At 45.8% G+C, this 25,503-nt stretch overlaps 1 protein-coding gene across 3 annotated transcripts in view; it reads right to left on the minus strand.

Moving 5' to 3' along the window:
• Nucleotides 1–25,503, minus strand: part of WDR90 (WD repeat domain 90) — a 48,454-nt gene that overhangs the window by 2,185 nt on the left and 20,766 nt on the right. For 2 of the 3 annotated variants that reach the window (XM_061599804.1, XM_061599805.1), the window contains 26 exons: nucleotides 24,988–25,118; nucleotides 24,152–24,268; nucleotides 22,971–23,206; nucleotides 21,619–21,758; nucleotides 20,103–20,233; nucleotides 19,732–19,862; nucleotides 19,023–19,184; nucleotides 17,686–17,814; nucleotides 15,840–15,973; nucleotides 14,360–14,397; nucleotides 13,350–13,481; nucleotides 12,390–12,575; nucleotides 11,982–12,082; nucleotides 11,540–11,642; nucleotides 10,894–11,015; nucleotides 9,896–10,055; nucleotides 8,051–8,241; nucleotides 6,976–7,144; nucleotides 5,919–6,030; nucleotides 5,238–5,409; nucleotides 5,003–5,125; nucleotides 4,582–4,762; nucleotides 3,817–3,947; nucleotides 1,905–2,048; nucleotides 816–935; nucleotides 560–644 (listed from right to left, as the gene is read on the minus strand). In XM_061599804.1, coding sequence (XP_061455788.1) covers nucleotides 560–644; nucleotides 816–935; nucleotides 1,905–2,048; nucleotides 3,817–3,947; nucleotides 4,582–4,762; nucleotides 5,003–5,125; nucleotides 5,238–5,409; nucleotides 5,919–6,030; nucleotides 6,976–7,144; nucleotides 8,051–8,241; nucleotides 9,896–10,055; nucleotides 10,894–11,015; nucleotides 11,540–11,642; nucleotides 11,982–12,082; nucleotides 12,390–12,575; nucleotides 13,350–13,481; nucleotides 14,360–14,397; nucleotides 15,840–15,973; nucleotides 17,686–17,814; nucleotides 19,023–19,184; nucleotides 19,732–19,862; nucleotides 20,103–20,233; nucleotides 21,619–21,758; nucleotides 22,971–23,206; nucleotides 24,152–24,268; nucleotides 24,988–25,118 — 3,581 coding nt within the window. Of the gene's footprint in view, nucleotides 1–559; nucleotides 645–815; nucleotides 936–1,904; nucleotides 2,049–3,816; nucleotides 3,948–4,573; nucleotides 4,763–5,002; nucleotides 5,126–5,237; nucleotides 5,410–5,918; nucleotides 6,031–6,975; nucleotides 7,145–8,050; nucleotides 8,242–9,895; nucleotides 10,056–10,893; nucleotides 11,016–11,539; nucleotides 11,643–11,981; nucleotides 12,083–12,389; nucleotides 12,576–13,349; nucleotides 13,482–14,359; nucleotides 14,398–15,839; nucleotides 15,974–17,685; nucleotides 17,815–19,022; nucleotides 19,185–19,731; nucleotides 19,863–20,102; nucleotides 20,234–21,618; nucleotides 21,759–22,970; nucleotides 23,207–24,151; nucleotides 24,269–24,987; nucleotides 25,119–25,503 lie in introns of those variants that run through there. The other variant, XM_061599806.1, reaches the window with a different exon arrangement.

Raw genomic sequence — 25,503 nt, forward strand, 5'->3', positions numbered from 1 at the left:
AACCAGTTTTAAAAGGGGGAAAGGACCATGAAGTGCCTTCCTTTGAAGGCTTTGTTAGTGTCCACAGACATCCTTGGTGGGCTCCCTATCAGCCTCAGTGCCCAGCCAACTGCCCCACTCTGTGCTCTCAGAAACTGAGAATGATATCAAGGTTCTAGCCCTTATGGCTATGAGCAAATGCTTTCAAGCACATGCTCATAGCATAAAGTCTCCTGCAAGCCCTTCCTAGCACTTTCTGCTGGGCATGGGAAGCACAAAAAGGGGCAGGGCCGTAGCTCAGGGGCAGAGCATCTGCTTTGAATGTAGAAGGTCCCAGGTCCAATCAATGGCATCTCCAGGTAGGGCTGGGAGAGAGCTGCTGCCCGTCAGTGATGACAATACAGAGCAAGATGGACCAGTGGCCTGCCTAATTCAGTATAAGGCAGTCTCCTATGTTCCTATCCAGGGTCACTTGGCATGCTCCATACACAGAACCACCACCACCCCGGATTCCTCAGACAACAACCCCCAGCTACAGAAAGCTCGTACATCTGGCCATTTGAGTCCTCTAGATACCCACCACTGAAGCCAACGGCTATCATGCAGGCCGCAGGAGATAAGCTCAGCGACGTGGCAAAGTACGGCAAGGGAACCTTCTCAACCACCTGCACACAACCAAGAGAAAAAGTCCCCAAATGTTAGATTCTCTGGAAAGGCAGACTATATGGCATAATACAACTTGCATAACATTAGACAGATTGGTCGGTCAAATCCAACTCCAGCAATGCCGCAGGTAGAGCACACAAGATCTCCAAGAAGCCAAGATATTGAAACACCTGTTTCTGTTGCAGGCTGTAGAAGAGGATCTCCTTCTGCAAGCCAAAGCCCGCGTAAACAACAGTGCTTTTGTCCCAAGGGCAAAACGCCGCCAGGCTGGGAGGCAGAGGGTTGGGGACCTGGAGAGGGAATGCAAGAGCAATAGTTGCAAGCCATGAATGTCTAATTTGGGACTAACCCATCTTCTGAGATTCGCTGAGCTAACACAAAGTTAACTAAATCTGATCAATTATTTCTGCCGTTAATAAGTGGAGAACTTCCCACTCCTTAAGAACGGGATGCCTCACTCAGAAACCCTTGCAGGTTCCTAAGCATTTAGTCGAGACGAAGTTCACACCAGACATTTATTCCACTATTATTCCACTTTAAACCGTCACGGCGTCCTAAAAGGATCCTGTGAAGTGAAGTTTGTGAAGGGTGCTGAGAGTTGTTAGGAGACCCCTATTGCCCTCACAGAGCTACCATTCTTTCAGAGGTTTAAGTCAATTTCTCTTCCTCCACTGAACTCTGGTAATTGTAGTTTTGTGAGAATAAGGGTCTCATGAGAACTCTCAGCACCCTCTACAAACTACACTTCCCAGGATTCTTTGGTGGAAGCCACAACTGTTTAAAGTGGCACATTAGCAGAATAAATGTCTGGTGTGAATGTGGCCTAAGTGTGCTATTTGCAGAGGGACAAAAATGAGGGACCAGAAACTTGTCCTTTTTACCCAAAATGAGAATTTGTATTCTCAGAATTCTGCTACAGATTCTTTGGTTTTTGTTGGGACCATAATTTTCTAGATCTCTTGAGCTAGCATCTACCATTAGGTAAAGACCAATACTCAGGGTTGTATCCAACTAAGTTCTACCTAGAGTAGACCCAGTGAAATTCATGGTCATCAGTTAGTCATGCCTATTTCAATGGGTCTACTCTGAGTAGGGCTAGCATTGGATACAGCCTTTAGCCTGCTCTGCTTCTCCCCTGTAGAATTTTCCAGGAGCAAGAAATTTTAACAAGCAAGGCTTCAAAACACGTTAAACTCTGAAAAGAGTTTATTGCTCAGCTCACAAACGGAAGACCGGAGGCTTCAGCAAGATAGTCTCACCTCAGGACCTGTAGGAGCTGGGAAGCTTAGCCAATCTATGAGCTCACATTTGTCCTTCATCCAGTCAGAGACCCAGATGCTGACACGTCGATCGGCACTTGCAGCCAGCCAGAGATCATCACCTTCAACCCCAAGTTCAATGTGCTAGAGGACAAGATACCAAAATGACAACTGCTCGTTTTATACATTTGCCCCCCGAAACTATTGGCACAGTGCATGGCCCCATACAACAGTATGGATAAGTAAGAAATGGAGTAACAATGCTCCGTATAAATCAAAAGTGTGTTCGCAGCTTGAGGACTAGCCACCCTACTGCCAAGTACATAAGAAGTAATAAACATAAGAAAGGAGCAACAGAAATCATTAGGGGCACAAAACTGCTTCTGTATGAAGAAATACTTTGAGTCTGGAAGGACAAACAGCCACTATCTGTTAATGCGATGGTTTGAAGACCTTACTGCCCTTGTTACAATTGAATGTGTTTCTGATAAATGTTGTTTGGATGTCAGGACATTTGGATGGCATATATTGACTTACATGTTTAAAATGAGATGGCTGTTTTGATGGTCATTGTATTATTAATGTGACCTGATGTTTTCTTTCTTTTTTCTCTTTTTTGTTAAACATAAAAATGAATAATATAAAAGAAATACTGATCAGTTTAGAAAATAGGCAGACACTGGTGCGAGGGGTCAGTATGTTTACTCTATTGATAGCCTGCCTTTGTCTACAGAAGGAACCCCAAATCCTAAGTATAAAGCCCTAAATTATTTGGGGCATAAGTACTTGGGAGGGAAGGCCTCTTCTCCCAACCCCAACCTGCTTCTGTGCTTTACGATCTCTGAGGCAGGCTCTTCTTGTTGCACACAGCACAGTGACATGGGCAGGGTCCTCTCATCAGTAGTGCCTGTGGAGGAATTCACTCGGAGGCTTTTATAACTGAAGCAGAGTTTCATGCTTATTCCTACAGCGCTGCAGAGCCAAGCAGAAAAGTGCAACTGACTCCACCTGTCTACAAAACGGCGCAGGCCTTTATAGTTTTTCAAGAAACAAAAAACTTCAGCATTCAGCAGATGGAACTCTCACAATTTTAGCATGCATAATACACATGAAATTATTTTATTTCAAAGCACTCTGATTATCTATGAGTTGCTAAGGACAGTTGCTAGGGAGGACTTGCTACCTAGAGTGGAAACATTTTGAAGCTGGTTATACTGCCGTAAGAATTTGTTTCAAGGACAGCGCAAGAGAAGACAAAGATACATTTGCTCAGCCATCTGGTGTATCAGTTTTCCTACACACAGCAGTTTTTACACTTTGCACTCAGACACAGGCAGAACCAACATTTCCAGCTACCCAGAATCCTCTACATCCTGGTTGTTGATTCCACACACCCAGTTTGTGGAATGCCCTCTGGTTTGGAGAATGGCTGGCACCATCATTGTTTATTTTTCAGTGCCAGCTGAAGGCATGCCTCTTTGCCCAGGCTTTCGGCTGGAGGGCTGAGGCCATGCGGTCAGTTGCCAAAAGATCTACCTAGCCTGCTGTATGGAATTTCCATCAGGTGGTTTACACTTTATATTGGAATGGTTTTTCTGATTCTGAACTGTATTGTCGGGTACAAGTAGTGGCCTTTTATACATTTATATGCAATTGGGTCTAGTTAATGGTTGTCTGGAGTGAGACGAACTGCAAGCCTGGATTCAGTCATGACCCCAGGCCTAGCCTTGTGCAGCAGCGGCAGCAGCAGCAGTGGTGGTGCGGCTGGGATCTTCATTCAGCCACACTTTGGGCTTAGCGTTATGAGCAAACTGGGTCAACGTGGTTTACGGGACAAATTCAGTTCGAAACAGCGATGGACACCACTGATCCCGCAACCTGCCAGTGGGTCAAGGTTGTTCTAATGTCACACCTGTTTCCTTGTGCAGTGGATAATGTTGATAGGGGATGATCGGTGGTCAGTCAGGACACGGATGGTCATCCCTGTGCGCGGACTACTGACAGCCATCAGTCCATCCTTGCCTCCAGACAAGATGATTTCCCCTAGGGACAGGGTGAACAGACCACAGTTAAACGCTTTGTTATAACGAACACTAACACACACACACACACACACCCCTACCTTCCAACTGGCCTTCAGGAATGGTCTAGTAAAAGTTTCCAGGATATGCCAGAATGGGGAAGAATTATCTCTCAATGAATGAGAAAACAGAGCAGGGAACACTGAAAACCCTCCCCTTGGCTTGAAGTACCACTTTCACTGACACCACCCCTGTAAAAGAAAAAAAGAAAACTACACTTGGCTCCTTCCCCCCACCTCTCACTGGCACATCGTATTTGCATACGATTACCTTGAGGCAATTTCACTATGTCACTTCTGCAAGGTGAACACTGTTTGAATGCACTCTCATTTGGCAAGAGCTGGTGTTTTGCAACACCAAAGAGAAGTGCCCGTCTTCAGTAGCTGAATCTCTCCCTCCTTTGGACCCACTTGCTACAATGCATGAAACCCATGCTCTAAGCATGTACTGAAACCCACAAAGACTTGAATGCGGGGATTTGGGAGGGTCGTTTGAGGGAGGGAGAATGGGAAGAGGCTGAGTATTATAGACAAGCAAGTGTTTTATTGCAGCAAGATTGACGTTTAATGTCTGGCAAAAACAGCTCACGGTTCTACCGTCTGCAGAGTATCCAAGTCCGGTTACAGCAACGGAGTGAGGGTGCATTTTTAGTTCCATCTCTGTCCGGGAAATGCTGAACACACGGATGGTGCCATCGCTATAGCCTGCCACAATATGCTGGCTTTCTGCCCCACTGACGGAGATGGGCACCGGGCTCCAGGCCAGGCAGAGGGAACTCTGAGAGGGAGTAAGTAATACATTGGGAATAGCAAATAGCAAAAAAAAAAAGCAAAGGGGGGAACAGAGTGAGAACACATCCTCGGTATCGCTTGTCCCCCTGCACTACATCGCCTCAGTGAGAGGAGATTAGGGCAGCTGTTTCTACAATGAGGTTTTGTGATCGTTAAGGAGTCTCTTGATTCTTGTACATTTTAGGGAAAGAACAACAGGATGCAGTAAGATTATCTCAGCAATTACCTGATTGAGCACTTGAAACTGGACCACCAGCTCCATGCTAGCAAGGGACCAAACTCTCACGCTGCCATCCTCCCCACACGTTGCACAGTGGGACTCTCCAGGGCTGAAGGCCACCTCACTCACCTGGGGTGACAAGAGAGAAGACTGAAGGAGATGCTTCAGCAAAAAACCTCAAGAAAAGCAGCCCATTTGCCCCCATTCTCTACCACCAACAAACTGCTTACAAAGCCTCTACCTTGTTCTTGTGCCCGCTGATCAGTCGGATGCTGGTGTTGTCTGCCCAGTTGACGTACCACAACGTCCCCACAGTAGTGCCAACAATTCCCATGTCCATACAGTCGTCAAAGGTGGCACTCACGATGGTTCCATCCAGGGTCATTTCTTGTTCCAAGAGGACTGAGCTAGATCTACAGAAAAGAGCAGTTCAAGGACAGAAAGGCATTTTGATTAACCTGTGCAAGCCACCAAGAGCAGGAAACAAACATACGTAAGTACGTTCTTGGGCAACAATGGGTGCAACCCACAGGCAGCATTCGATTTTGAATTGCAAAAGGGCACAGCCAAAAAGGAAGGGCATAATTTCTGCCCTCCTCCCAGTGGAACTGTAGGATGGATGTACAGGAAGACAGTTGTACCTAAGTCAGCCTTCCCCAACCTTTGGCCCTCCAGATTTTGCTGAACTACAACTCCCATCAGCCCCAGCAAGCCACGTCCAATGGCCAGGGATAAAGAGAGCCGTTGTTCAGCAACATCTGTAAGGGCAAGGGTTGCCCATACCTGCCGGTGATCATGAGACTGGTTTTTAAAATGTAGCTGCTGTCTGTGTAATTTCCCATGCTAAGTGGACATCTGCATAAATGTCACACACACACACCCTCTCTAGGACTGAGCAAACCTGAGTTAGACCGTGCATTACCTGGCATTGGAACCTTTCACTCTCAGCTCCTGAACTGCCGCCACTGACCACAGCTGGATTCTCTTGCTGTTGCTGCCACTGATGAGCCTGTTTCTGTGACACTGCAGCACACCTGGACGAGTCAAGCATTCATTCCGATTAATAGCTGAATTCCCCTATTTTAATGCTGAAGAGCTGAAGAGCATTCTGGTGATGTTTGTGTAATACAGATGGCCCTTCCAGAGATCTTTGAATAGCCAAGGTGGAACAGTAATGGCACAAACCATAGCTCTCCTTTTTTCCCCCAGCCTTCACTGCTGCAGCCCCCAGAATCAGTGTGTCAAACCACTCTGAAAAGTCAGCAGCAGCTTGTCTTGTTGGCTGTGGGAGCTACAGCAGTGAAGGTCAAATGATGCCTTCTTGGACCTTTAGTGCGGTGGCACAGACCCCGTGGAATTCTCTCCCCTTAAATATTAGACAGGCGCCATCTCTGTTATCTTTTTGGCGCCTACTGAAGACCTCTTTCAACAAGCCGTTTAAGTAGAGACCTTATCCCTTATCTGTGTTGGAACTACTTTTTAATATATATTTTAAACCTTTTTTAAAATGTTTTAAAGCTTTTTTTTTTAAAATGTTTTTAAAGATGTTTTGTTTTAATGTGTTTTTAATGGTTGTTGTGTTTTAATATATTTTAAAGTGTTTTTAGTGCTTTTGTTTGCCGCCCTTTGGCTCCTACTGGGACAAAGGGCTGGATATAAATCAAATAAATAAATAATAAATAAATAAAAGGATAGGGAAAAGAACACATCTTAAACCCAGCCACAATCAATATTAGCATCTGTGGATCAAGGCTGCGCCAGAACAAGGTGCTGAGACCTAGAAATCAGGTCATAGGTCCACCTAGCTCAGTACTGTCTACACTGACTGGCAGTGTCTCTCTAGGGTTTCAGACCACAGCCTTTTCCAGCCCTACCTGGAGATGCCAGGGAATGAACCTGGGCTCTTCTGCATGTAAAGCAGATGCTCTACCTCTCAGCTATGGCCCTTCTCTTGAAGGCACAGTTGCAGAAAGACTCACCAATCTCCCCGTCAACAGCCTCCCAAGTCATGAAACAGCGATTGGTCTCGGTGTCCCATGTGCAGATCTGTCCTGTGCTGGTCCCGGTGTACAGAATGCATCCAGCACTGTAGCACAGTGACGTCAATTCCACTGGACCAATGGCATCAGGGACAGGGACTCTGTGAACCTGAAGACCAGAAGGAAAGTCACGTCAGCTGGCACTTCAGGGAGGCAACCAAAAAGCTGTGTTAGATCCCGTCCATCTCCCTTGAGGCTGAACTCCCAAGCGTTTGACTCTGCAACTCGCCTAGATCTCAAATTCTGTAAGACACAGATGGGAAAACTTTTTCTGCCCAAGAGTCGCATTCTAGGAGCAACCTGCCAGTGGTGGGCGGGAGCCAGAGGCAAATGTGGGTGGAGCAACACATGCAAATTTTGCCTTTGTACTATAGGCTAGTTTCTACATACACTCTCACACATCTCTCCGTCTTCTGTCCGCACAAGCAAAATGCATTACGACATTCCATCCAGGCAAAAAAATGGAGAGAGTTAAGGGCCCAGTAAAGATGGTCACATTTGCCCTTCCCCCCCCCAACCTGAGGCTCCCAACTGTGGAATCAATAACCAGGATGTAGAGGATTCTGAGTATCTTAAAATAGCGGTCCTGTCTGTGTCTGGAAAGTGTAAAAACTGCTGTGTGTAGGCAAACTGATAGACCAGATGGCTGAGCAAGCTTATCTTTGTGTTCCCTTGTGCTGCTCTTGAAACACATTCTTTATGACAGTATTACATATTCTAGTTAGCAAGTCCTCTCTAGCAACTGTCCTTAGCAACTCAGATAATCAGAATGTTTTGAACTAAAGGAATATCATGTGTACTAAGCATTCTAAGAATGTGAGTTTCATCTGCTGAACGTTTCTTGAAAAACTATAAAGGCCTGTGCCATTTTGTAGACAGGCAGAGTCAGTTGCAGTTTTCTGCTTCGCTCTCCAGTGCTGTATTATTTTGAATAAACTTGGGATCTGCTTCAGTTCAAATTGTCTCCAAGTGAATTCCTCCACACCACCCCTGCTGGGCGACACAGGAGAAGTACCTTGAGGCTGATGTCAGCTCCCTGTTGCTCCGTTAGCCAGAAGGTCACAGCTCCCCTCCCCACACAGGCAAGGTGTCCCACGGAAAGTGGACTGAAAGCTACTTCGTGGACTGGCTCAGAGAGGCGGGTGGATGACATCAAGTCGTAAGTGTGAGCATTCCACAGGGCAATGCCTCGATCAACATAGTCCCCTGGTGCCACAAAGGAAGCATTTCAGCATGTTTTAAAAATGTTTTATTTCACACATTCTTCTCCCATTTTCCCCCAAACTCAAAGTGGTTTACGTAAAAACAGATTAAAACAAACACCCACTTGAATTATAAAGATCAAGAAGTTATTCAAAGCATCAAAGCAACAACTTACAAATAAAAAAATTGGCATTCAAATGCATTCCAGAACAGGCCAATGTTACACCACTCCCAAAAGGCAAGAGCAACTCCGTATCTCTCACACAGTAAGCCGATTCGGTAGCCTTGGAGCAACGGCAGCTAAAGAATCTCCTCGTAACTGATGTTCACATTTTGCATATGCAGCAAAGGCATGCGGAACAGGCCCCGGCCTAGTGAAGGTATACTGCTTGCGGCTTTCAAAGAGAAACAGCCTCTAGTCAGTTGGACTCCATGACGTCTTTATAGGAAGGCATTGTCTAATTCAGATAGATACAGGAGGTGCACTGCTGGAAACTGAGGCATATCCAGTGATATGTGGGCATGTCCGGTGGTAGTTTCATTTTGGTCTGAAGTCGCTGTCCACATTAGCTTTGTATTGGCGCCCTTGCTATATATAAGCGTAATTTCTATAAACACCAACTTCATCTGGATACCTATTTGGATGGCATATCATTGATCTATATGTGCTTTGTACATTAATTGCATTAAAAACTCAGTAATAAAAGAAGGAGAAAGAGCCTCTGAGGGACATGAAGGGCTTTATACAGGAAAGCTCCCAGTGCTCTGAACTGGGACCGCGGTATTAACTCAGTCAGAGATAATCAATCCTGTAACTCTTAATAATTGGAGGAGGCTACCAATCTAAGTTACAGGACTGATGAATCTCTGTGTCTTGCTGTGCAGCAGCGATGCACAGGATCATGCTCAGGGCACCGAGGAGCAGTGCCAAGGGACCCCCCCTGATCCCTCTCTGTGGCTTTGGGAGCAGATAAAACTGGCATGTGCAAACCGGTCCTGAAGCTGAGAGCCAAAGAAGATGCAACTCAGGCTACCCTGCTTACAACATCCTAATGGCCAAACACACAAAGAATAACCAGCCCTGCTGTTCCACTGAGTGCAGGGCTTGGAACCAATCTAGTCTGATGCTGGAGATCCACAATTAGGGTCTTGATTTACTAATTAGCAGCTGTGCACAGCTGCTTTGAAGACTGGCGTTCTGAAGAAGAATTTTAAACTCTCCCATCAAAATTCTCTCCCAAAAAACTGCTATCTTTAGATGTTAAAAACTGTCTTATCTTTAGCATCACAAGATAAAACATCTGTATCTGCCATCCAGCCCATCCCCCCAGCGGAGCAAACATCAGCTTCAGAGAAATGCCGTTTAGACCAGGAAAATGGCAAGGAAGGAAAAGGCTAAATATCCTCTCCCTGAGCGCCACTTCCCCAGTCTTCAAAAGCAAAACAAACTACAACGTGGAATATTCTAATTCTGGATCTGCTGCATATTTAGAGGTGCTGATCTGGCTGCACCTTTCTGTCCTTGCGTTAAGAAAAGCTGCAGCAATCGTTTTTTGCTTTTCCCTTGGGAGAAAAGTCCTAGGCCTTCCAGACTGATCCTAGGTTGAAAGCACAGAGCTCCCCCAACACCCTGCGTGTCGCTACTGGTTATACCCACCTACAGTAGCAAGGAGGCGGTCATCCCGAGAGTATGCCATGGCTTGCACTTGCGTCTCATGATGGAGCAGGACCTTTTGACAGGCCCCATTCTGAATGTCCCAGATGCGAATTTGGCAGCGCAAGTCTCCACTGCCCTGGCCGGAAGCAGAAGCAAGGACCTGGAGGAATATTCATTCATTGTGTTTATGCAGTATCTTTATATTCTGCCGTTCCTCCAATCTGGAGCACAGGGCGGCTTATAAATAAATAAAACGATCTATGCGATGGTTTACTATCAACAAAACCAAAAAAATCACAATAAAATCAGCACCGGTTAAACATCTTGTAGGACCACGCCCAGGCCTCATTTATTATATTGTTATATACATGGTGGTGTATAGAAATATATACAGTAACATTTAAAACAGTACAAAATGATCTTTAAAATAACTGGCTGATGAAAACATTTAAGCCATTGCATAAGCCTGCCTACATAAAGTCTCCAAGATGCCTAAAAATCAAAAGCGAGGATGCCTGCCGCATCTCTGCTGGAAGTATGTTCCAAAGCATGGGAGCAGCAACACTAAATGCCCTTCTATTGGAAGCCACTTAAGTCCTCTGTAACATGGGAGACAACTAGCAGCGCTCCCCTTATTGGACTCTGCTTGAACGACAGCAAGCATCGAGTGGGAAACCAAGTGTCCAACTTCCTCTCTTCCTCTGCACGTGCGGCTGGGCGGCAGTGGAGCAAAATGGCAGCCTGTCTTGAGCCAGGGCTATGGACAAAACACCCGATTGATGGACCAAAGGCTAAACAGAGCCAAAGCCTCAGTGAAATGCTTGGCAAGTGCAACCCCCATTAAGCAGGGGCAAAAAAGAATGGAGCATCCATAACTAATTGGCTGCTCAGTGATGCTGCGCCTGACCTCAGAAGTACCCACTACATCAGAAGCAGCAGGGTGGCTTGTGCTGCAGACCACAGAAACCCTTCTAAGGAAAACGGGGGGACATTGGTACCTGGGCATCGTGGCTAACAGCTAATGTTGAAATCTCTTCAGGGTGGCCAAGCCAATGCCGCTGGGATCCAGAGTGCAGGTCTTCAACAATGAGCACACAGCCACAGCTGTAGGCAAAAAAACCTTGGAGACAAAAAGAGATTATCTTTAGAATTCTGCATGTGAAAGACACGGATGTCACGCAAACCACCAGATGCAGTTAACTGGAAGTAGAAGCTTATCTGGATCCACCATGCGAAAAAGCAACCAGTCTCACTGTTCACTGCCTGGCAGACATTTACTTTCCATTATCTGACAGAGTTTCTCTTCTCACCTCCTCAGAGAGAAAAGCCAAGTGACGTAACAGAAGGAAAAAGTCTGCCGCTTAGGGACATTTCCTTCCCTCTCAACATGACTACAAGGTCAAGCATCACAGAAGCCTTCACAACTCTGAGCAGAGCCTGGCTACTTAGATGAGTAGCCAGGCTCTAAGATAAACTGATTTCAGTGGAGCTTAATTCTAACCAAGAATTCTCATTACAGAAGCCTGAACACATGGTGCAATTCCAACAGAATTTACTTTCTTATCATGTGTTTATGATAAAAATGCCAGTCGCTTTGGTTGTCCAGTTGACTATTTGGGTACAGAAGAGTTACAAAACATTTACCTGTGTCTGGATTCCAGACCATATTTCCCCGGCCATTCCCGTTGTAGCCAATGATTGCTTTTAGTTTCAGGCCCTCATTACCAGTTAAAGGAGGAGAGAATGCCTAAAAGACAAACATAACATTTCAGTGATTCCAGGCACATATTTTTGCACCTTATCCATATATAAGAGGTCATGATGGCCACCACCTTGGATGGCTTTAAAAGAGGTTCAGACAGGAAGAAGTCTATCGATGCCTACTAGTCACGATGGCTGTGTACTAACTCCACCGTCAGAGGCAGTATGCTCTTGAATACCATTTGCTGGGAATCACAAATGGGACGAGTGTGGTTGCTCTCGGATCCTGCTTGCAGGTTCCCCATGGGGGCATCTGGCTGTCCATGTGAGAATAGGATGCTGGACTAGATAGACCTTTGGCCTGAACCATCAGGCCATTTCATACCTTGGGAGGCACAGATGTTTTGAAACGAGGGGTGAAGTGCCGGTAGCAGTCTGGGCGGATGTTGTTCTGGGGTTCGGACCCTATGGTTTCCTTTCTGCATTCTAGCGCCCAAGAAAGAATGGATAAATAAAGTTAGAATGTTTTTGAATGAACTAGCTCTTTTGCTACAATTGGGAAATATATTTTAGCACGGATTTCGTGACAACACATTGAAGAGTCATCATTATTTAAAATTTTAGGATACTTTCTGATAAATTATAATGTGTATGAGCTGTGTAAATTGATCTTGATACCTGGCAGACTTTGGGAGTAGATGAAGTGGGTAATCAAACTGAATGTAACAACATATATATGCATAATAAATATCTACTATCTTAAGAGAAAACTTTTCAGAGCATGATGACCTACCATTCCCTGCCTGGCCACGCTGTCTTGGAGAAGGCTGAATGACTGCAGGTTTCACACCTGGAGGCTCTTCACAAGGGACAGCGCCTTTCACAGGAAGAACTGAGTGGGCTTTATCTCCATTAACAGCCTCTCTGCTGCTGCCTCTCAGACATGCTTCCTTGTCTTCTTCAGACTCAGAAAAACTATCTGAGAGAGAGGAAACGGAGGAGAGTGACTGGAAGCGGTGACTGGGAGAAGAACAACTGGCCCTCCTTATGCATTTGCTTTCAGAGCTTAAGTGTGGCAATGGTTCTTTTGTTTAGATACTCCAGATCTGAAGCCCCCTGAAAATCATGCCTGGGACTGAGGCCAGGCCATGGCAAGTCCCATGGATTTGAACAGAGTGGGATTAGGATGAGGGTATAAAATTGCCAGAAATAAATGGGGACACACAGCCTTTGCTTGATCAAGGTAGGTTGATTTTCCCCCCACTCTGCTAAGAGTGCTGCTCAAAAGAAGCAATGGATTAAGGGGAAAGGTCCGTAGTTCAAAGGTAAAGCATCTGATTTGCATGCACAAGGTCTCAGGTTCAATTCCCGGCATCTCCGGGTACGGTTGGGAGAGACCCCATCTAAAGCCCTGGAAAGCCGCTGTCAGTCAGTGTAGATAAGACTGAACCAGATGGGACAATGGTCTGACTAAGGCAACTTTCTCTGTCTGGATCACTTTTCGGTGTGTTTTATGGGACACAATGTATGAACTTGACAATTCTCATCCAAAACAAAGTGGCAGCGCTGCAGATGGCGATAGGAAGCATCAGTCTGGCTATACTTTGATTAAGCATGGAAGGGAACTGAGATAGGAAGTGGCAGACAACATTGGGGGGGGTGTTGGGAAATGGGGGTGCCTGAGGGATGGATTTTAAGGGGCTGACAAAGAAGATTTGCTTCATTCCAACCATGACGAGTTCTGTTTGCTCACCGTGTTGTCCCGTTGGTTGGATAGAGCTGAGCTCCAGGCACGGAGGGGACATGATGGTTGGCAGAGGAACCACCTGGCGGGGGACATCGTTAGCCACAGGTGTCAAGTCTTGTAACTTTTCCAGATTGACTTCTGCGGACAGAGGAGACACACACACACATGCGTGTGCAAAAAAAGAACGAGAGCCAAGGTGATGTCATTGCTGAGTGCTCGACTAGGACCAGGGAGACCCAGGTTCAAATCCCCAAGATCATGAAGCTCGCTGTGCGAACTTTGCCCTGTCATTATCACTCTGCCCAACCTACCTCACAGGGTTGTTGAGATAATAATATTGGGGGTGGGGGACAGGAGAGAGAACTTTGAACTGACTGGGGGAAAGGTGGAATATTAATGTAATAAATAAAAGCAATACCCTCGTCACCTCAAGGGCTGTGGTTGTCAACAGCTCCGTTCTGAACATTATGTCTCATTTAAAAAAAAAAAAAGCTTATCCCAGTCAAAACAGGAAATGTTCACAGTGATTTACTCAAACCAATTTTCACTGCCACCCCCCACTCCCACAGGCCCATTATCAGGCATTTATTCCAGACAAGGAAACAGTTTGAACCCTTCTGTCCTCTGCTCACTTGGAGGCTTTCTCTACTCGCCTAAGGCAAACAGGAGCATGTCTGTCTAGAGGCATACGGAGACAGGGAAAGGCACAAAGGCCGAGCTCTTCAGAAACAGCACGAGATTGCTGTGGTTGCTCCCATCCCCTTTTATCCCACCTCTCTCCCCCAGCTGCTGGCAACTGGGCGGTGAGATGCCTGGGTAAGCACACCTCATTCCCTTTTCCTCCAGGACTGCACATCTTTTTTTCTGCCCAAAACCTGAGAGGAAGAAGCCAAGTGCAACAGCCATGCCTCACATGAGCTGCTAAGCAACAACGGCTCTTGTACCTTGTAAGACAGCAGTGGAAGGGATGTTGTAACCTAGTAAGCAGCATATCTCAAAAACAACTGCAAACTTACCACCTCCGGAAGAATTCAAGGACTCAGATGAGTGGATTCTGGAATGGTAATAAGCTTAGAGTTTAAATGATGATGATGGGAAAATGAAAGCAGAGGTGTAAATTCCTATTATGATTGCTAAAATGTATTACCCACCCTTCAGGATGGGTCCCATAGTGGGTTATAATAGTTTTAAAACACAACATTAAAAACAACCTAACATCACAAAAAATAAGGTGGCCCCTAGACAATGGAATGTCCCCCCTGTGAGGTAAGATCAGCCCCCTCTCTTCCTGCTTTTGGACGGCTGCTGAAGACCCATCTTTCTAGGCAAGAGTTTAGATAAATTTCTACCCTTCATACCATTGTATTGATGCTTTTAAGGATTTTATGGATTTGTTTATGTATTTATTTTGTATTTTTAAATCTCTGTATGGTTTTATGTATGCTTTGTATTTCTAAATCTATGTAATCCACCTCGGGACCGGCATTCTGGCTGAGAGGCGGATAGCAAAAATAAATGTCTTATTGTTTACTGCTGCTACTACTAGGGGCTCTGCCCCTGCTCACTTGGCTTGCCAATCCTGCTTACCATCACCAAAGCTCCCCCCTAACCCCCCCACAAGGGTAGCCAAAGCTCCCTCTGCCCCCCATGGGTCACCAAAGCCCACCTTTAACCCCCCACATGCCACTGAAGTTTCCCCGCAAGTTACCAAAGCCCCCCTTCCCCCCAAAGGTCACACACATCCACACACACATGGACACCCACCCACAAGGACCCTTTCTCGCACACTCGAGCACACACACACAGAGTAACACACTCCCCTTCCCCACCCACCCCTTTCCCCCTCGTCGCTGCCACCCCAACAGGCACTGGAACTCTCCATCCCAACCTCACTTGCCTCAGCTGTTGGGCTGCCACCACTGTCAGTCTCCTACCCAACCCAGGCCACGGTGCAGGCTATGGCTGCAGCCCTCCCACCCACTGCAGGCCTCTGCCACCCACACGGCAGCTGCAGGTCACCAACGCGGCCACAGCCGCTGCTAGCCTCTGCTCCCGCCGCCGCAGCTGCTGCCTGTTGCTGCTGCGGGCTTCCACCACCACAGGATAGCCTGCCTTATCGCCCAGTCGCACCACTGCCATCATGCCACATGATGCAATGACCCCTTACATTTATATATATATATATTAATATACATATTATGCATATATATACAGTAGGGCCCCACTCATACAGCAGGTTACGTTCCAGACCCCCGCCTAAATGCGAAACCCGCTGAAAAGCGGAACTCATTCAATAGAATGGTGCCCGACGCCCGAAAAACACCATAAAAGCAGAACAAGCGCCATATGAGTGGGGCCTTACTCTAATTGAAAGCCACCGTATTAGCGGAACGCTGCCAAGCTGGCTGCCGAAAAGCAGGGCCCTACTGTACAGGTGCCTACAGAAAAGGCATCCCCAAAGCTAACAGCATGAGGGAGGAAACATTGCTCTCTTACTCATCCTTGAAGGACTCCTCTGCAAACACACCTAGGAAATCCCAGAGGAAGATGGCGTCTCCAACACTGATTACTTGCTTTTGGTCAGGGGTGAAGCCCACCTGCTGTATTGGCTGAGAATGGCCAATAAACACCTGGAAGAAAGACAATGAGCAAAAGCATAACTTCCTCCTTCAGCGGTTGACCCCTTGGAACACTGTAGTGCTCATGACTCCCAGAGAGGGCACATAAAGGAAAGGCAAAGTATTCAACAGGTGTAACGTACAGAGCAGAGGTTGGAGTGTCAGGTTAGGAACTGGGAGACATGATTCAAATCCAAAGTCACTGGATGACCTTGGATTGGATGCCACTTCTCAGCCTAACCTACCTCACAGGGTTGTTGTTGTGAGGGTAAAATGGGGAGGGGAAGAACCACATACAGCACCTTGAACTTCTTGGAGGAAAGGTGGGATATAAATGTAATAATAAATATAAACAAATAGGGGAGATTTCTACTGACAGCCCTATAACTGGGTACATCTGTAAAAATGAATACCTTCACCGTTCTGTTTTAGGGTGGTGTTTATAATGGTAGTTAAAGCAAATATGTATTGGCCATGTAATTACAACTATTTTGGCTGCTTTATCATTGCTTTGTTTCGTTTTTTGCTTAGTAAATATTTCCAACCAAAAAATGAAAAAAATCAATTTAATGACCCAATGGAATGAATGAGAGGCTGGAAGGTGAGGGCTCAAATCCTAAGCATGCATACTAAAGAATATGCTGCACTGAACATGGCGCAACTAACTTCTAAGCATGCACACAATTGAACTGTATTGCAGGAGCATTGCAAAGCACTAAAAAGATTTGGGATACAAGTCCAGAGACACAAATTTACAAATGCTAATTTGCATCTACAAGTGCAGATTTAGGGTTGTATCCAACATTAGTCCTACTCAGAGTAGATCCAAAGAAATTAATGGACATGACTAACTCAGGACCATTCATTTCGATGGGTCTACTCTGACTAGAGCTTAGTTGGATACGATCCTTAGAAGACAAGCCAACTAATTTCCTATCCAAATCACCACAGAAAAGTTCTTCAATTAATTTGCGCCTCATCACAGATCACTGCAGATCAGTTCCTCTTCAATTGATTTATGTTCAGTTAATTGTTTCAAAATACCCTGCTCCAAATCAATTCAGTTACCCCCATTCTTTACTCCTTACATCATCTCTAGATAAAGGCATCTTAAATTAATTTACTTCCCCAAATCGATACCCAACCCAGTAACCACAATCACCCCTGAATATTTCCACGCCCCTGGTAATGCCCCTGCATCAGACTGAACTTTCTCTCTTTCCTGTTTGATAATATATATTTAAATGGGGAGCAGACAGACATGTAGCATGCGGCATGTAGTTGTACAGTACAGGAAAAGCTCTACTTGTAGACATCGCAATGTAGTCTTACTTCTTAACAGGGGTTGCCCCTGTTCAGGATTCCTGTTAACCAGCCAGCCATTCCATTCTCTCCCACCCTCGCCCTCGGTTTTCCATTTTTCTTTTCTAACTGACATCCAGTACTGAATGTCTATTGAGCATGGTCAGCAAATCACTGACCTGTTTGGGGGGTGGTGGTGTTCTGTGACCCTTGGTTTTTTCTTTTCTTTTTCTTACAGATATGTTGATCTTTGGAAAACTTCCCCCAAGTATGCCCCTCCCCATCCTTGCTTCCCCATGGCCCTATTTTAGCTGCACTGCATCACTCAAGTGTGCTGCTATTCTGTTAAATGTACCAACTGGCCTGAAAGCCGACAACTGGAGGGGGAAAGTCTGCCTTGTTTTTTCTGTTGAGTGCATTACCTGGGAGTTGATATCAAATCTCATCCCATAATCCCACACTTTGACAACCCGATCACCAGCGGTGAGAAGGTATCGGGCATCGGAACTGAAGGCCAATGAAGAACAAGACTGTTTGTGCACTTGCGAGACCTGCAGTCGAGACAAACCATCACCAATATTGAACCCATCTGTTTCCACCAAATATACTAACACACTCTGAACAGATACAAAGAAAGGAATGTCTTGTAAAGAAATGGGAAAGAATCAAATTAGTGGAGTGAACAACCCTTCAAAGAGATTTAAATAAAGGTTACCATCTGCAAACTATATCTGGTGTCTACATTTCAGTGCTTTATTTTTATTTATTTATTTATTTATTATTTGATTTATATCCCGCCCTTCCTCCCAGCAGGAGCCCAGGGTGGCCAAATTTGCTTTAGCCAAATGCATTTCCTAACTACTGCCCCTACCACTAGGGTCCTGATGGAAGACTGGGTGGCATCCAGTGTAGCACTGGCAATGAACTCTACCATTTCAGAAACCTTTTGCAGGGTTTTTTAGACTCTGGCCAAGCCCTGAGTTGGTTGGTCGAGAAATCCAGCAAAAAAAGATCCAGAGGAGGTTGATCTAAGGAAGAGAGCAACAGCCCCGAGAGTAGGCTTTAAGGCAAGGTCTGGGCAGTGTCCTGACGCATCTTTGAGCAGTGTATCCCCATCAGTTGGAATGATAGCTCTACTAAGGAGGGATGCTACAGAGGCATCCAGTGCCTGGACTTAAAAGGTCCCCCGTGGTCTGATCTACAGAATAAAACTTCTGTTCAAAGCAAATAGATTCAAGTGAAGCCAGGAAAGGAACGGAAGCACCAGTAGCAGTGAGAGGTCTCGGGATGGGGGGGGGGGAGGAATATGATCACAAGTTTCCTGCCTTCCAAGCAGCAGGAGGGATCATAACCCACTTGGACACCTCCCCTTGCCCAACTGAGAAACTTCAAATTATACACATAAGATTGGTAGCTGGAGATAATTTAACAATTTCAGAACCGCATGATCCCTAGGATTTTCATTGTGGAGGCTTAAATATTAGACTGGTGCCATCTCAGTTGTGTTTTTGGTGCCTACTGAAGACCTTCCTCTTTCAATAAGCCTTTTAAGCAGATACCTGGCCCAGTCTGCATCTGTACGGGGAATTTTTTTTTTTTTAAGATCTTTTTAGTGCTTTACCATTTGTTCACCACCCTGGACTCCCTTTAAGAGGAAGCGCAGTTCAAATTTAAATAATCACCAGCACCACAGAAAAACCTGAAAATGCGAGCAAACCCCACCTCTGAACACAGAGAAGCAACATTGGGAGTCCCTTACCGCTCTGATCAAGCGTCCAGACTTGGCATCAAGAACCAGAACCTTTTGTGAGGACGTCGTCACCAAAAGGTGAGCAAGAGGAAAAGGTGCAAAGCAAAGTCTCACAGCTGTGTCCAGGGCAGTGCTGTCCAAGTCCAAAATGCTCACATCTACTCTCAGCAGCTGTCAAGCGGGAAAAAACCATCATCACGCCTCATTTCTTGCAGCAAGCATTTATTTCTGCATTAAAAGACAGCTAGCACAAGCAACGTTTAGAAAGAGAGCAATCACAGGCCTAGTCTTTACACACAGCACAATGAAGTGGCAGAGTGGACTATACCACTCCATAAGGGGTGAAGTGCACCATTTTTCAAGTGAGGAAGAATCCAGGCCAACTGGGATCAAATGAATGTTTGTCAGGAGAGGATGGCAGCAGTGTGAAGTGACGACCACAGATAGGGTTAGCCTGCACATTTATTCAACATGCTGAGGGGATCAAGCGTATCTCCCTTCTATTGGTACAGTCCACCAGATGTAGCTTAGAGCTACACTGAATGAAGACATGACATCCCGTCATATTTCAGTTGCTCTCTGGGTTTAGACAAAAAAATGCCAATGTGTTTTCTTCTTTTCTCCTCAGAAACCATGAAGGCTAGACATTTCTGCACTGCCCAGGAAGCTCCTTTCCTTGTTCCCTCAAGGCAATGAGAGACGAACAAGTGGCAGTTACCTCGTCTAGGGAATGAGCATCCATGAGAGTCACAATGTATTTGGAAGGTCCCACGAAGGCCAAGAGACGTCCATCGCCACTGACTGACAACGCATCAGGAGCATGGTCAGCATCTTGTGACACCACATTAGCTGAATGCAAGACAAGTATTTGTATGCGAGATGAAACCAAGACAGCAGGGGGAAAGGCAATGAAGTCACTCTAAAATCGTCGTGCGGCAAGAGTTCACAAACCATTTGGGACCATCGTGTATGACATCAGGGGTGGCTTCCCCAAAACCGCCTGGTGGACCAAATGAGGAGGCCTGGTAGGCCCCGGGCCACAGGTTCCCCTCTCTTATTCTCAAGAAATATAATCAGACAAAGGCTTACCCAGAACTCTGACAATGTGACTTTTCTGGATAGCACAGCTATAAAGAGCAAGGGTCCCATGGCTGCAGCAACTATACATGAAATTCCCATCTGGGGAGAAGGTCAGGCCAGTAATTGATCCACGGTGCTGCCTGCAGAGTACCAAAAAGAAAGAAAAGCAGCAAATGGGGGAAGTAAAAATCAAGATGGAAACCAAACAAACGAATGCGTCTGTTGATTTCTTCCCCCTGCATTCTGAAGTGGTAAAGTCCATACAGAAGTTTTACCATCTCATTGGTCAGAACCAGGCTGATGTCACCAGCGAAACTCTTAGTCCCACCCCTGTGCTTTTAGCCTCTTTTCTTATTTATTTGGTTTATTCCTTTGCTCTAGGATGGAAGATCTATATGTAAAACCTGCCAAGAATGTAGACGACTTTATTCAAATATGTTTACAAATCACTTTGTATTGCATAGACAACACTGAGAACACTTTAGAATAGAATCACAGAATAGTAGTGTTGGAAGAGGCCTATAAGGCCATCCAGTCCAACCCCCCTGGTCATTCAGGAATCCAACTTAAAGCATCCCTGACAGGTGGCTGCCCAGCTGCCTCCTGAATGCCTCCAATGTTGGAGAGCCCACCACCTCCATAGGTCTTTGGTTCCACTGTCGTACAGCTCTAACAGGAAGTTTTTCCTGATGTCCAGCCAAAACCTGGCTTCCTATAACTTGAGCCCCTTATTCCATGTCCTACACTCTGGGATGGTCGAGAAGGGAACCTGGTTCTCCTCTGAAGAGTGCTATCGTATCTCCCCCGTCTTCTCTAGCCTTGAGAACATGCACAGTTCTTTCAGTCTCTCCTCACAGAGCTTTGTTTCCAGTCCCGTGATCATACTTGTTGCCCTCTTCTGAGCCTGTTTCTTTTGTTGAAAGGTAGTCTATAAAAGTGGGACGTTTGGCATGTTTCAGTGAGAAGTGTTCTTTAGAGTTCCAGCCATGCCCTTTCTCCAGGATACTCCATACCATCCCCCATCCCCCAATAGAAACTGAGCCATTTCCTTGCCACTAAGCATACTCAGTCGTCACTGACCTGTTTTGGGTTGTTGTTGTTTTATTCCATTAGGTCACTCTTCCCCCCCCCCCCAAAAAAAAAGTGTGTGTGTGGACTGTGCTGTTTCTAATCAAAAGGATCAGCACTCACCCCTCAGCATCGCTAATAGAAGGTCTGCTTCTAAATTCAATTATACTTTTTACATTGCTACAGGCTAACATCTATGTTCATTCCCCCACCCACATTTTTTTCTCTTGTAGGAACATCCCATTTCAGATTATTGGGTTTTAGCCAATGCTAGTCCTACACAGAGTAAACCCACTGAAATTAATGGGCATGAATAACTTAGTTCATGCATTTCAATGGGTCCACTCTGACTGAAACTTAGTTGGATACAGCCTATTGTCATCAACTCCCATCATTTTGGATTTACACATGGAAAAATGATCAGCATCTAACTTTGAAAGTATGTACAAAAGCGTACTTGTGTTCCTCGAGTAGTTTTGCGGTAGCCAAGCTGATGGTTCTCACCACACCAGTATCAAACCCACAAGCAAAGATATGTTGCGAAGGATGAAAAGACACAGCACACGGTGTTTCGTCAGAGGCAGTGAATTCGTACAGCTACAGGGGACAGAGGAGCATCCTGATTAGATATGAAACAGACTGGCGGAAGCAAGCTGCCAAAGAATTAGCCTCAAATCTCAGCTCAGTGTCAGACTAGGATGAACCCACCAAAGCAACCAATGGGAAATAATTCACTGATTCAATCCAACAGAAGTATCACTTGTTAAGAAAAGACTGAACCATTTATTTATTGTTTGATTTATATCCCGCCCTTCCTCCCAGCAGGAGCCCAGGGCGGCAACTAGCTGAAAAAAAGGATTGATGCTAGGGCTGTCAACTGATTAAAGAATTTTAGTTGATCATCAACGTTATAATTTCATCAACAAAGGCTACTTTCCATAGGTAGAAGGAAAAGTCATGTTTAAACATGTAACTTTCAGTTGCAGTAGCACATTGTATCAAAATAAACTCAGCAGACAAACAAGTCTGCCCTTCTCTTCGCACCACTGATTGAAACTGTCTGCCACCAATTAATCCAAAGCTTTATTTTGTTTCAAAATGTATATCCCCCCTTCTATACATAAATACACGCAATGGACAAGTTACAACAACACGATTATAAAAGTAAGCAATAATCATCAACCAACAGCGGTTAGAAGCTAAAAATAAAGGAAGGTTCAATACACATTTAAAAGGAAGAATTAAACCTCTCTTGGAAGGTTAAAAGGAAGATTTAAACCTCTCTTGCGAGGTTATTTCATAGCGTGAACTTCACAACCAAAATGGACCTACAGAATGAAAGGTTACTGCTTGTAATACTGGGACACTGTTGCATGACTTCAAATCAGAGAGTTTGGGGTTGTTTGCAGCAAGAAAACCTGAAGCATCAACACAATTTGACCATCCAAGGCAGGAGCCTGAATCCCTTGCAGAAAGAGTTGCATACAGAACTGACCTGGATCCGTGGCACTGATTAGCCACAGCAGTCCAGGAAAAAGACGATGTAATGGCCTGAAGGCTAGGGTTAGAAGGTTCAAATTCAGATTCGTAGCTCTGAAGCGCCACTGTGTAACTCTGGGCTATTCAATCGAGAACGGCACAGGACACACAAATACTTTTCTTCTAAAAGCTTAATTCAATGCTCTAGGTTGTAGCCAATTAAATCCTAAGACAGCAGTGTCCATTAACTTCAAAGGGCTTACTCTAAGCAGGGCTAACATTGGATACAACCCTCTGACAATATTACAAGAAAGGAGTTTTTGACATTACCTGTTGCATAGACTCAATGTTCCAGACACGAATGGTGTTATCCTGAGATACGGATACTAACTGCTTCTGGGATCCCTCCACAGAGAAGGCCAAAACAGAATCCCTGTGGGAGCGCATGATCGTGCAGTAGTCCTTAGACTGGATGTCTAGGCAGCCCACGTTCCCAGAGGCGGTTGTGCACAAAACCTTCAGGTTATCTGGCCTGATGCGGACCGAAATCACCGGGCTGTCATGCTCTAGAGGAAGACATGCTGCTCACTGAACAGACTGCAGATGACATGCTTAGAACTCATCTATGTGGAAAAATCATCCTCTCTTATTTCTGACATTCAGCCGTGTCTGTGCTTATGAAGCAAAAACACCAGTCACCCACAAAAGGGGGGTGGGGGTCAGCAGGTTGGCAGAATGCAACTTTTTAAAAAAAGCACAATTTTGCAAAAGTATTTATAATAAAAGCCAACAACCCTGAAGCTTCTCCCTCCACCACCACCACCCAGGACCCCCCCCCCAAAAAAAAACAACCCAATGGAGACAAAGTGTGCTCAGTGGCCATAGAATCCACTGTCAGTGGTTAGTGGAATGGAGTACCCTGGAGGATATACCTATATCTGCACTATTAATGAGACAATGTAAGAGATCCGTGATGGACACAAAATTAGATACTGGAGTTCTGCCATGCCTGCAGGGTAAACATGCCACTGGGGTTGGTGGCCGTGGAATTGCCACTTAACTCATTTACTAGGGAAGGGGAGCCTCCTTCATCCTGACGGCTGGATTTCCTTCTGGGCAACCTCCTGGGGGCCACATGTCAATGGTGGGAAGGGCCAGAGGCAAAAGAGAGCAGAGCAATGACTGTGACTTTTACCTCTGTACAATGGGATAGTTTCTATACACACTCACACAGCCTTCTATATCCTCTGTCCATCCAAGCAAGCAAACGTCATTATCGGAGTCCAAAGACATATTCTGGCCAGGAAAACATCCAAGGAGGCTGCACAGCAGAGCCAGTGAGAGGTGCGGCCTGGGAAGAGTTCCGTGGGCCAGATGGAAAGACCTGGAGGGCCACATTGGCCCCCGGGCCAGAGATTGCCCATCCTTGCTTTGCTACATGGAACTTGTCTTGGGAGTCCGTACTACATACATTCACAGCCATGAGACAGGAACCCTTACACTCTACGCACCTGCCTCCAATAATACTTCAGAGAAGTCCAGTGGCCACAGGCGCAGGTAGCCATCTTCGGAAGCTGTGGCACAGAAACTTGAAGAGAGACATATACTGCTGAGTGCTATCCCAGGGCCTGAAAGAACAAAGATCCGATATGCTCTAAACACAAGAGCTGGCCGCAGAAACCCCACCCTGCACAGAATCAACAGCGTTGCTTGCCAGCTGTGATCTGCACAAGGGGATCTGGGGCTGGTCCAGACAAGGATGCCAACCATTGTGGGATGGTTCTGATAGGCGCTAAAAGCCCTTTCCGAGCCAGGGCCCTTCAGCGCAATGGTTCACAGTGAGCCGGAAGCAGCTCATTGCTTGTGCAGAAGAACCTGTTGGGGTATGAGATTTGTCTCCCAATTAGCCATTCATTTCTACAGAGCTGTGCAGGAGAACATCAAGGTAGGTCAGACATGTCTGTCACTATGGCAGCCTTAAAAGGCATCAGAGGAAGCCGAATTTGCCATCAATATTTTGCCATTGCTAGGAGAATTAAGCAATACCAAAACAGAAGATCTTCCTCGAAGGAAGGCTTGCTTGTTCCTGTGCAAAACTTGTGCCGCAAACTGGCTCCAGACCAGTCTTCTCTAGCCCAGTGTCCTCCAGATGTTTTGGACTACAGTGACCATCATCCTTGGCCATTTGGCCATGCTGGTTGAGATTGATGGAAGTTGTAATCCAAAACATCTGGAGGACACCAGGCTGGGGGAATGCTGTCCTGGAAAGTTCCCAAGAAGAAAGCAAAAGCAACAGCTCTGGGGTGGGGGTCGGGAACCCTGCTCAACCCCACCGTGGAAGCCACACCTGAGTTAAAAGTTTGCTTCTCCCGCCGGTGAGAGTGTTGCACTTCAGACGGCAGAAGGCGCCGGACATTTCTGACACTGACGTTCTTATAGTCGATTTCCAAAACATGTCCACTCCGACTGCAAACAAACCTGAGGGGAAAACAGCAAGGCCACCCAACGGCCGCATAATCGTATGACTGAAAGTATATATAGAATTTCTGGTGCGGCATGCTTTAAATAAGTAGGTCAAACAACCGACATTTCAGCTGATTAAAACTATGGCAGTTGACTGAACTAGGCAGGAAGAAATTTAAGGACCCTCCTGTTTTATTTTTTGAGAAACTAAGTAGCTATTCTATCCTTTCTGGAATGCCCGATTTGAAATATTAATAGGTTTTGTTAGTAGGAAGAAGCGTAGACAGCCAGGCTCTGGAGCACAAGGTCATCGCTGGCTTGCCCAACTAATCAGGCCATGGTCCTAGAAGTGCAAAGGTGTGATTTTGTTACCAAAGTGGGCCATTTTAGGTTTGAAGAG

Source organism: Rhineura floridana, chromosome 17 (assembly GCF_030035675.1).
Source record: "Rhineura floridana isolate rRhiFlo1 chromosome 17, rRhiFlo1.hap2, whole genome shotgun sequence".
Lineage (NCBI taxonomy): Eukaryota > Metazoa > Chordata > Lepidosauria > Squamata > Rhineuridae > Rhineura > Rhineura floridana.